The 12,802-nt window shown below is 40.2% G+C and overlaps 1 protein-coding gene across 2 annotated transcripts in view; it reads left to right on the top strand.

Moving 5' to 3' along the window:
* abcd3a (ATP-binding cassette, sub-family D (ALD), member 3a) overlaps positions 1-12,802 on the top strand; it is a 110,928-nt gene that overhangs the window by 64,164 nt on the left and 33,962 nt on the right. For both annotated transcript variants that reach the window (XM_072574621.1, XM_072574622.1), the window contains exons 13-18: positions 278-369; positions 2,128-2,219; positions 2,952-3,015; positions 3,489-3,552; positions 6,591-6,668; positions 6,766-6,831. In XM_072574621.1, the coding sequence (XP_072430722.1) occupies positions 278-369; positions 2,128-2,219; positions 2,952-3,015; positions 3,489-3,552; positions 6,591-6,668; positions 6,766-6,831 (456 nt within the window). The remainder of the gene's footprint in view (positions 1-277; positions 370-2,127; positions 2,220-2,951; positions 3,016-3,488; positions 3,553-6,590; positions 6,669-6,765; positions 6,832-12,802) is intronic.

The following is a 12,802-nucleotide window of genomic DNA, read 5'->3' as shown; positions in this document are numbered from 1 at the left end:
AAGTACATAAAGAATGGAGATAAGGAGAAATTTCTTCAGCCAGAGAGTAGTGAGTCTATGGAAATCATAGCCACAGAAGGCTGTGGAGGCTGGGTCATTTACTATATTTAAGACTGAGATAGGGTAGGTTCTTGAGTGTGAAGGGGATCGAGAGTTATATGGAGAAAACGACAGAATGGGGTTGAGAAACCAGCCATGATTGAATGGCAGAGCAGACTTGATGAGCTGAATGGCCTAGTTTCTGCTCCTATGTCTTACAGTCTTGCTTTTTTCTTAGGACTACTATCAAAGTGGTCGTATGTTACTGAGAATGTCTCAGGCACTTGGTAGAATTGTGCTGGCTGGACGTGAGATGACAAGATTGTCTGGGTGAGATCTTATTTTAAGGTTTTTAACCTTTCTTATTCCTGTCAATCAAGATCAAAATTGATTCAAAATTGCTTTGCTTTCAGAAAAAGCCATGCATAATAGCAAGAGAACACATTCTATCAAACAATATTTTGATGTATAATATATTTTTTCAATGAATCTTTATGCTTTTGGAAACCAAGTTAGCCAGTTGGTTCTTTGAGACTTGTTTCCATTTTCATTTGGATTTATGGCTGCTCTGTACTTCTACACTGTTTATTACTCTTCTGCCTTTGTGCTCTTGCTGAATAGAAATATATGAAACATTGCTAAAAAGAGGCATAAAATTGAAGCATTCTTACACTCATCAATCCTAAACCACAAGAAAATAAACTTTAGAAAGCAAACAACAATCATAAAGCAGGGCACGTTCACTATTATAGTAAACTGATTAAATTACAAACAGGCTAGTTGACTCTGCTCAGTGTTGTCATGGGATGCAGCATAGCCTTTCCTCAGTGACAAAGGTGCAATGTATGAACATAGAAAAGATTTACAAGGATGTTGCCAGGGTTGGAGGATTTGAGCTATGGGGAGCTGTTTTCCCTGGAGCGTCGGAGGCTGAGGGGTGACCTTATAGAGGTTTACAAAATTATGAGGGGCATGGATAGGGTAAGTTGGCAAAGTCTTTTCCCTGGGGTCGTGGAGTCCAGAACTAGAGGGCATAGGTTTAGGGTGAGAGGGGAAAGATATAAAAGAGACCAATGTGGCAACATTTTCACACAGAGGGTGATACGTGCTTGGAGTGAGCTGCCAGAGGAAGTGGTGGAGGCTGGTACAATTGCAACATTTCAGAGGCATTTGGATGGGTATATGAATAAGGAAGGGTTTGGAGGGATATGGGCCGGTTGCTGGCAGGTGGGACTAGATTGGGTTGGGATATCTGGTCAGCATGGACGGGTTGGACCGAAGGGTCTGTTTCCATGCTGTACACCTCTATGACTCCATATTCCTTTTGTCTACAAAGTGCAGGGCCCTTTGTGTGTATAAATGTAGCTTCTAGCATGAACAAATGAATTGCTTTGTAAACCTAACTGATTAACACAAATTTGTTTCTAGTGTAATTCTTAGTGCAGTCGAAATTATTTGCCAAATATTGTCCAAATATAGTATGATATCTAATGTTGGATACGGCATTCTGAGTTGAAAATTGTGGCGCTGGAAAAGCACAGCAGGTCAGGCAGCATCTGAGAAGCAGAAGAGTCGACATTTTGGGCACAGTCATTATGCTGCCCACTCCTAACAGTGGAATGAAAATTGGCTTACAGTAGGTCGTAGTAAAAAACCCATTTGACAGATTCCTCAACTAGAATCTGGTTTGACTGCTCCATTTCGAATATAATGGCACAGAGATTAACACTGCTGCCTCGCAATGCCTGGGTTCAGTTCAAGCTTTAGGTGACTGGAGTTTGCGTGTTCCCTGTGTGTGCATGGGTTTCCGCTGGTTTCCTCCACAGTCCAAAGATGTGGAAGTTCGGGGGATTGACCATGTTAAATTGCCCTGTAGTGTCAAGGGCTGTGCAAGCTAGGTGGATTAGAAGGGTTATGGGGTGAGTCTGTTTGGGGCTGGTGCAGACTCAGTGGGCCAAATGCCCTCTATCTGTACTATAGAGATTCTGTGATTCTAACTGTAATTGGCATGCAGGAGGAAATCTATTAAGGAGTATAAATAAATTCTTTGATCGCATTGCAGATATTTCAATTATTATTTATATTCAGCTTCACAGCTCGAATCACTGAATTAATGCAAGTTTTGAAAGAATTAAATAGTGGAAAATATGAACGCACAATGGTTTCCCATCAAGATAAGGGTGAGTATTCTAACAAATATGGTACACTTGGAGATTTTTGATTATGGAGAGCATAAATTTTATTGCAAACATTATCCTGTAAATGGTTTTTAATCTGTTATTTTGAGTTATATAGAAGATAGATATGTTTTTAGTTCTTGGTCCTTGACTCATGTTAAATTAGCCTGGACACCAGTCACATACTGCAAAGGCAAAATACTGTGGATGCTGAGAATCTGAAATAATAACAGAAATACTGAAAATACTCAGCAGTTCAGGCAGATCTTTTAAGCAGAGAAAAACAAGAGTTAACATTTCATGTTACTCCCCTTCTGCCAGAACAACCAGTTAATTTGTCTTCAACATTAAGCTAGTCGGTAATATTAACTGGTTTTAGTTACTCGTCAGGGTGGGGAAAGAAAGGCAACCTGGTGCCCGATATTGATTTCTGTCTAGTGATTGCTGGACATTTATGAACATGAGCAAGGGAGACGATTCACTTCCACGGTGGAATAATCTCCCACGTAAAGAAATTACCTCTTTGGCAAAATAATAAATTGCTTATAGCCTCTGCAGAACTAAACCGTAACAAATATTGATGCCTCAGAAATGGACGAAACACTGTGGAGCTGATAAAACAGCTAGCTACAGATGTCGAAATTCTGCCATGTATTATTGCCTTTAACATGCACATGCAAGATATATTGTACTTAGTCATCACATTTATACTCTATCTGTAATTTTCCTATCAAGGTTCCAAAAGTCAACCTTTAATACCTGGGAGTGGGGAAATCATAATTATGGATCATGTTATCAAGTAAGTGAAATGCTGTATACTTAAATTGTGGGCTATAATACCAATTTATATACTTCACTAAATCTATCCAGTCATTTCAGTTGATTATTGACAGTTGTTGCATGATTTTGTAGAGAAATCTTTTTATAGACACCACTTTGGCAAACCGTTTCACAGTTTTAAGTTTTTTTCCTAATGGTTAAATAATAAGTTTTAACAAAATAATTGAATATAGATTTTTGTAATTATATAGAAGTATGTAGCAGAAAAGGGTTAATAGAAAAAGTTTCCATTGCTCTTGCTTTCTGGCGCTGCTCCTTCATCAAGTAGCTGGTGGAGTAGGATCATAGAACACAGAATTCAAAGCAAAAGATCATAGTGTCATACACTGATGCAATACACTGATTTTTAACTTTGTCCACTCCAGTCCAACACTGGAACCTCTACTTTCTAATGTCATTGAAAAGTAATAGAAGTAATTTTCTCCTCTTTAGATTTGAACATGTGCCATTGGTGACACCGAATGGGGATGTTTTGATTCCAGACCTCTCTTTTGAGGTAACGAGTAAATCTATTATGTAGATTTCCTTGAACTTCAATACTGTTGATACCTCTTGATTTAATAATTTTTTTGCCAGCTGAACTGGTATCAATCTGATATGAAAGCTACAATTCAGTAGATAAAAATCTTTGTGAAAACTGAAACAAAAACAGAAAATGATGAGTGAATTTAGCAGAACAGAAAATATTAGTGGAGCGAGATCCACCAATCTGAATCTTCATTTATGTTGCAATCTGCATGCAAACCAATTCTTCAGACTAATTTGTAGACTGGATAGAAACATGGAAGATAGGAGCAGGAGGAGGCCATTCAGCACTTTGAGAATGCTGTGCCATTCAGTATGGTCAAGGCTGATTGTTCAACTCAATAATCCTGCTTTCTTCCCATAGCTTTGATCCCATTTGTCCCAAGTACAATATCTAGCCGCTTCTTGAACGCATTCAATGTTTGGCATCAACTTCTTCCTGTGGTAATGAATTCTACAGGCTCACCATTCTTTGGGTGAAGAAGTGTCTCCTCATCTCTATTCCAAATGGTCTACCCAAATCCTCAGACTGTGACCTCTGGTTCTGGGCATGCCCACCATCTGGAACATTCTCCCTGCATCTACCCTATCCTGTTAGAATTTTATATGTCTCTTTGAGATTCACCCCTCGTTTGAGTGAACTCCAGCAAAAATAATCCTACCCTAGTCAAGCTCTCAAATGTCAGACCCACCATCCCCCAAATTAGCCAGGTAAACCTTCACTGTACTCGAGAGAGAAAGCAAGAGCACCTTTCCTCAGGAAAGGAGGCCAAAACTGCACATAATATTCTAGGTGTAGCCTCACTGAGGCCCTGTATAACTATAACAATACATACTTGCTTCTGTACTCGAAACTTCTCACAGTAAAGGCCAACATGCACTTGCACGCTCACTTTTACTGGCTGGTGCACAAGGACACCTAGGTCCTGCTGCAGACTCCCTTCTAATTTACAGCCATTCAGGTAGTAATCTGTCGTCTTGTTTTTTTGCTTCCAAAGTGAATAACTTCACGTTTATCCAAATTATACAGCATCTACCATTGATTTGCCCACTCACCCAACCCGTCCAGACCATGCTAAAGGATCTCTGCATCCACATCACAGTTCACCCTCCCACCCAACTTGGTATCATTTGTAAACTTTGAGTTTTTATATTTGTTCCCTCATCCAAACTATTAACATATATTATGAATAGCTGAGGTCTTAGCACTGATCGCTGTGGCACCCCACTAGTTACTGGCTGCCAATTTGAAAAGGACCCATTAATTCCTACTTCGTTTCCTCTCTGCCAACCAGTTTTCTATCCATGTCAATACACTTCCCCTATCCCACGCGCTTTAATCTTGCACAGTAGTCTGTAATGTGGGACTTTGTCAAACTCTTTCTGAAAGACCAAATATATCACATTGAGTGACTCCCCCTTAGGGAGAGGATTATAAGTCGCAACCATTATTAAGAATGATTAGTAAGAGAAAGAGTAGGCAAACTTTGTGCTCCATTGTGGAACATATTCTGATGAACTATAGGATAATGATAAAAAGGCTAGAGTTTAGGTGATGATTATTGGACTGATGGTGATAAAGTACTTAGAGCCATAGAAATGTACAGCACTGAAACAGACCCTTTGGTCCAACTTGTCTGTGCTGACCAGATATCCTAAATTAATCTAGTCTCATTTGCCAACATTGGCCCATATCCCTCTAAACCCTTCCTATTCATATACCATTCAGATGTCTTTCAAATGTTATAATTGTACTAGCCTCCACCACTTCCTCTGACAGCATATTCTATACATGCATCACCCTCTGCGAAAAAAGTTGCCTTGTAGGTCCCTCTTAAATCTTTCCCCTCTTACCTTAAACATATGACCTCTAGTTCTGGACTCCTCCAACCCAGGGAAAAGACCTTTTTGTATTTACCCTATTCATACCCCTCATGATTTTATAAATCTCTACAATGTCACCCTGCAACCTCTGCCACTGCAGGGAAAACAGCCACTGCTTATTCAGCCTCTTCCTATATCTCAAACCCTCCAACCCTTTTTCAAGTTTCACAACATCCTTCCTCTAGGAGGGAGACCAGAACTTCACACATTATTTCAAAATGTCCGGTACAGCCACAACATGACCTCCAAACTCGTATACTCAATACTCTGACCAATAAAGGAAAGCATACTCAACACCTTGTTCACTATCCTACCTATCTGAGACTCCACTTTCAAGGAACTATGAGCCTGCACTTCACAGTCTCTTTGTTCAGCAATATTCCCCAGGATTTTACCACTAAGTGTGTAGGTCCTGCTTGATTTACCTTTCCAAAATGCAGCACCTCACATTTATCTAAATTAAACCCTGTCTGCTACTTCTTGGCACATTAGCCCATCTGATCAAGATCTTGTTTAGTCTGAGGTAACCTTTTTCGCTATCCACTACACTTCAAAATTTTGCTATCATCTGCAAACTTAATAGCCATACTTCCTATGTTCACATCCAAATACTTTATATAAATGACAAAAAGCAGTGGACCCGGCACCGATCCTTATGGCAGACCGCTGGTCACAAGCCTCCAACCCTCCACCATCATCCTTTGTCTCCTACCTTCATGCCAGTTCTGTATCCAAATAACTAGTTCTCCCTGTATTCCATGTGATCTAACTTTGCTAACCAGTTTCCCATGTGGAAACTCATCGAACATGTTAAAGAAGTCCATATAGATCGCATCTTAATGTAGTTGAGTCAGCATTTTTCAACATTGCATGATTTACAACATTGTATGTTCACCTGTAGCTTTAAACTGTTACCTCTTAATGGGTGCATTTTTTTGATTTTGCTGTTTGGGATGAGAATTGTCTGAAATATAAAGCAAACAATTCAACATTTTTTAAGAAAGGCAAAATGTTTGTTATGTTTAATTTATATTTGAAGATGCACTATGCAAGAAGTGCTTTTGAAAAATGCCTTGGATCAAGAATACGTGCCCTAAATTTGTTCTCATTCTCAATCTCATTCAGGTGAAGTCGGGAGCAAATGTCCTGGTCTGTGGTCCGAATGGATGTGGGAAGAGCTCACTTTTCCGCTGTTTAGGAGAGGTAAATGCAGACACAGTAAAGGATATTACAAAGAATGTTCAAATATTTGTTTTGTCCCAAGTACTGATATGAAAAGTTAAACTTACTTTTTTCATAGTTATGGCCCCTATTTGGAGGACGTTTGACAAAACCAGATAGAGGGAAGCTGTTTTATGTACCACAGGTAGGAACGGCTTATCTTTTTGGATCTTGATTTACTTAATTGCAAAAATCAAATTTTTCACATTAATTTAATTTTACTCAATATGTCTGTTTGCAGTAGTATCAGCCCTTCAGATTGTGTACAATCAATATTACCTTGTTATTTTTAATCTTGAATAATTTGCAATATCTTCAGATTTTCAATTTGTTTAGGTTATTTGATAAAATTCCTTCCATGTCAAATAAAGTGTGAGTAACACATTACAAGTTAAAACAGTGTTTCCCAAACATTTCTTTCACTGTCACTCAATTGTACTCACATGATCACCATCACAACCCTTGAGTGAGAACTGAAAGAACCAGGGGTAAAATCTATAGAGGGAATGTACAGCTGTCATAATTTGTTCAGTCAGTCAGCATCCATTCTACCACAGTGCTTGCAGCACCACTTGGGGGGCCCAACCCCTGCTTTGGAAAGCCTGTGCTCAATGCACATGCAAGGGTTTTTGTTTCTTAACGCATGTAGAATAGAAGTAAAATCTTTGTAAATGCACATGATTTTAAGTTGTTTAATATTCATACATTTTTTGTAAAATTATTCTGAATTTACAAGCCCAAGGCAGAATTTACTGAGGATTCATTAATGTGGATGTAGGTTTGCTCGCTGAGCTTGAAGGTGCATTTCCAGATGTTTTGTCGCCCTATTAGGTAATATCTTCAGTGCGCCTCAGGCGAAGCACTGCTGAAAATTCCTGCTTTCTATTTATATGTTTGGGTTTCTTTGGGTTGGTGATGTCATTTCCAATGGTGATGTTATTTCCTGTGGTGAAGTCACTTCCTGTTCCTTTTCCGAGGGGGTGGTTGATGGTGAGGGGGGTGGGGGGAGGTATTCTAACTCAATGTGTTCGTTGCTTGTCCCTGAGAAAAGGGACAGGAAGTGACTTCACCACAGGAAATGATATCACCAACCCAAACATATAAATAGAAAGCAGGAATTTTCAGCCTAAGGTGCACTGAATATGTTACCTAGTAGGATGACGAAACGTCTGGAAATGAACTTTCAAGCTCAGTGAGCAAACCTACATCCAAAACCTCAACCTCAGCTACAAATCTTCTCAAAACTTACATTCATTAATGTTGTTACTTTTAGTGAGTTGGCCAACCTCAAACAATTCATCCAGAAAGTTTTGAAAAGGTAAAAGTTCACACCATTAGTAGCGCATAAAATCCATCAGCAATTTGTGGTGAAAAGAGATCAAGCATGAGCTCTAATTCACCATAAATTGAGAGACAATTTCTGCTGCTTTACAATTCGGCTCACCCAAAATAAAAAAAAGTCCTTTTGAGGCTGTTCTTATGAAATTGCTGGATTTATGCCATTAATACAAATTAATTTTGCAGAAATTTAGGACTAATTATCTCATATCATAAGAGCTGTGTTACAGTCCTGAGTTACCACTCTACCTTGAAGACCCACTAATGGAATGATGAGTGTATTCTTAATTCTGTCAATTGCCAGTTGTTCTGGATTGTTCTTTAAATTTAAATTTGTATATTTATCTTTTCCTCCCTTAGTCTGTTCCCTTTTCCTTTTGTTTTATTACCTTCTACTTCTAAGTTGGCTTTGATTTACTATATTTCCTTCTCTCAATTCAGTTTCTTTCTCATCCCCAAATTTAATTTCTTAAGGAGCTAGGTCTTTGGACCTGATGTTCACAATCTTCCAGGTGCCATTTTGACATAATCACACTGTAATTGATGTGCATAAGTAATACAATTTGAATGGCGAGGAGAAAAATCCAATTTCTGCGAGTGAGTAGGAGGTGCACCACTCTCAGATTCTGGGCCAATGAATAAATTGCAGTTTATGAGGTATGTGACAAATGCCACTGATTATGCTGTTACCATTTCAGTTGCATTCGTCCTCAGTGGTCGTGAGAACTTCATCTGCTTCAGTAATACAACACAAAGAATTGCAGGTTTTGTATGCCAATCAAGGTCACAAGGCATCACCTAGGAAAAAGCGTTGTGAGGTCACCATTTTTTTAACACCCGAGTTCTATGGCAAGAATCAGTTAACTCTCGAAATTATTTCTGTCCTAAATGAAGGGAGTGGTAATGTATAGGATTGAGGAGAAGCAGCAGCTAAAGTCCATCTTGTGATAAGCATTGAATTTAAATCTTCCCATATATATCTGCTGAAAAGATAGAATTTAAAAAAAAATATTTGGTGTCAAACATTTTTTGCACTTGCAGAGAATCCTACCTGGCCTCCTGTACCTCATGGGACTGTGGGTCACCTTTAATGGTGGGGTCAGAATCTTTAACATCATGAATGAGGATCTTTATATGTGCTGTGCAGATGGCTGAGGTGGGTCTAATCTGCATGATCATCCCTAAAGAGTAAATATTGATGATTCAGCTAGGTGGGTCCATAAACCAGTGGGTTTTTTTTTGCCTAACTCAGCAATTTTACAGTTTGCAAAGTAAACTTTGAAGTAGCAAAACTTGAATAGTCAAGTACAAGCTGAAGTGCACTCTGCTTTAATGAGGATCACAAATGTTAAAATGTGTCTCATGTATGGGAGAAAATGTTGATCTTAGTTTTTTTTGTGTATAACAGACTTAGCACTGAGTTTTCATATTCCTAGTAAAATGAAGTTGGATGCTATTTTAACATAATAGGTTGTATTTATTTTATATGTATAAGCTTTATATGTATACATCTCAAAATGGAAAGCAAAGTGTCTTGCATTGCTACGTTTGGCCAAAGTATCTAGCTACCATCATCTCATTCGCAGAATGAAGATTGAGCTAGCAAGAAAGACTTGGCGAAGTGGGTTTAGTGGTGCAGATATATCAGTGAAGCTGATCTTGACCTTGAAGAAAGCAAGCTTGAGAGGTCTAATGATTTCTGTAATGCGAGGTTTAACTCTTTGCCGTGCAATGATGGGGTGTCTCAGTATGGAGCTGTAATGATGTCATCAAGCTGTCCACGTGGCTGCTTACAGTAAAGAATTCTCAGATAGTCAAACAGGAAATGAAAAGCAGTGAAATCAATTTTTTTTAAAATTCTAGCAATTAATCATAACAGAAACAATAATGCTCCATAAATATAACATTGATTAACTGATCTCAAATGAAAACAATGAAATCAGATATTCATTTCACTGTTTAAAAAACAACCCAGTTGTAATTGATTGACAAAGGTGTAACTTTCTTTGGAGTTTCTGTTTTCTTTGATTACTGCATCAAAAGGAAGGAGGTCAGGATCACAGTGGTGCCTTGGAGATACAGAGTGACAGACTCTAACTTCAGGGTTTCCAAGTTAATCTGTCCAAATGCTAAGTACTGAGTTATGGTCAGCTTGAAATCCCACTGGCAGTTTACCATCAAGCAATCCCTGCAAAAGCAGGAACACCTGACTAAGATTATCCTCACGTCCAAAGAGAAAGGCACTTAGTCCCATGTGCTTTTGCTTTGTTAAAAACTGATCATTTACAGAAGTCTGTTTTAATTTCTCAGTCCGTATTTTGTCATTAGATTCCCTAGCATGAAAGATATCTATAAGCACCTTGAATAATTTTCATTGGAGCCAAAACAGATTGGGAATTTGAAATTAGACAAAATCAAAATTGATTAGAATAATGCACCATCCAGGGATTGAATTAAATTTACTAACAATTAAAGATTTAATGGTGAAAACCCCTTGATGTGGAGAAAAACTGGGTAATTGGGGAGAGGATAGAATTAAAACTTCTACCAGTTAGGAATTTGCCAGTCAGGGTAACAAAGCATCTGCTCATTTTTTAATTGGTCCATAATCGTGTCAGGCAACCATTAATGGGAGTATTAGCAGAGAACTTGAAGGTCGAAAACCATGTAATGCAACTTCCTAGAATACATCCAACAAGAGTTGGCAACACTAGCTTATGGAAAAGGTCTGTCTGATCTTTATAAATAACTCAGTCACATTATAATACATTAGATTATTTTAATCTTACACAAAAAGAGTCTTAAGCATGTTGATTTTGCTTGCAAAATTTATGATTTTAAATATTTCTTTAAAGTTTACAGCACGTATGAGTCCCAAGTAGGAACTGCCACTTAATATCTCATTTGACTTTCACATAGAATAGAGCTGAAAATGTGTTGCTGGAAAAGCGCAGCAGGTCAGGCAGCATCCAAGGAGCAGGAGAATTGACGTTTCGGGCATGAGCCCTTCTTCAGGGCCCTGAAGAAGGGCTCATGCCCGAAACGTCGATTCTCCTGCTCCTTGGATGCTGCCTGACCTGCTGCGCTTTTCCAGCAACACATTTTCAGCTCTGATCTCCAGCATCTGCAGTCCTCACTTTCTCCTTTTCACCTAGAATACCCTACCTCCTGCAAAAATGCCATCTCGTATTCCCAATTCCTCCGCCTCCGCCGTATCTGCTCCCAGAAGGACCAGTTCCACCACAGAACACACCAGATGACCTCCTTCTTTAGAGACTGCAATTTAACCACGTGGCAATTTCCATTCCCACCTGGTTAAAGATGCCCTCCAATGCATCTCGTCTACATCCCGCACCTCCGCCCTCAGACCCTACCCCTCCAACCGTAACAAGGACGGACCCCCCCTGGTGCTCACCTTACACCCAACCAACCTTCACATAAACCAAATCATCCGCCGACATTTTCGCCACCTTCAAACGGACCCCACCACCTGGGGTATATTTCCCTCCCCACCCCTTTCCGTCTTCTGCAAAGACCATTCCCTCCGTGACTACCTGGTCAGGTCCACGTCCCCAACAACCCACCCTCCCGTCCTGGCACCTTCCCCTGCCACTGCTGGAATTGCAAAACCTGCACCCACACCACCTCCCTCACCACCAACCAAGGCCCTAAAGGAGCCTTCCACATCCATCAAAGTTTTACCTGCACATCCACCAATGTCATTTATTGTATCCGTTGCTCCCGATGCTTAAGACTCTTCTTGTGCAAGATTAAAATAATTTAATGTATTATAATGTGACTGAGTTATTCATATCCTTCCCCAATCAGTCTCCTCTACGCTGGGGAGACTGGATGCCTCCTAGCAGAGCGCTTTAGGGAACATCTCTGGGACACCTGCACCAATCAACCACACCGCCCTATGACCCAACATTTTGGGTCCCCCTCCTACTCAGCCGAGGACATGGAGGTCCTGAGCCTCCTTCACCGCTGCTCCCTCGCCACCTGACGCCTTGAGGAAGAACGCCTCATCTTCTGCCTCGGAACACTTCAAACCCATGGCATCAATGTGGACTTCACCAGTTTCCTCATTTCCCCTTCCCCCCCACCTCACCCCAGTTCCAAACTTCCAGCTCAGCACCGTCCCATGACCTGTCCTACTGGCCTATCATCTTTTCCATCTATCCACTCCATCCTCCTCTCTGACCTTCATCCCAACCCCATCCACTCATTGTACTCTTTGCTACCTTCCCCCACCCTCCTCCCTGACCTATCACCTTCATCCCCACCCCAACTCACCTATTGTACTCTATGCTACCTTCTCCCCACCCCCAGCCTCGTCTCATTTATCTCTCCACCCTTCAGACACTGCCTGTATTCCTGATGAAGGGCTTTTGCCCGAAACGTCAGATTTTCCTGCTCCTCGGATGCTGCCTGAACTGCTGTGCTTTTCCAGCACCACTCTACTCCAGAATCTGGTTTCCAGCATCTGCAGTCATTGTTTTTACATAGTTGATTTTCACCTAGAATAGGCCATACAGGTCATAGAATCGTAGAGATGTACAGCACAGAAACAGATACATCTATGCTGACCAGATATCCTAACCTAATCTAGGCTCATTTGCCAGTACTTTGCCCAGATCCCTCTAAACCCTTCATATTTATGTACCCATCCAGATGCCTTTTAAATGCTGCAATTATACCAGCTCATTCCATACAGGCACCACTCTTTGTGTGAAAAAGCTGCCCCTTAGGCCCCTTTTAAATCTTTCTCCTTTCAC

This window comes from Chiloscyllium punctatum, chromosome 7, assembly GCF_047496795.1.
Source record: "Chiloscyllium punctatum isolate Juve2018m chromosome 7, sChiPun1.3, whole genome shotgun sequence".
Lineage (NCBI taxonomy): Eukaryota > Metazoa > Chordata > Chondrichthyes > Orectolobiformes > Hemiscylliidae > Chiloscyllium > Chiloscyllium punctatum.
Note: the sequence above shows the minus strand (reverse complement) of the source record. Positions and strands in the feature narration are given on the sequence as shown.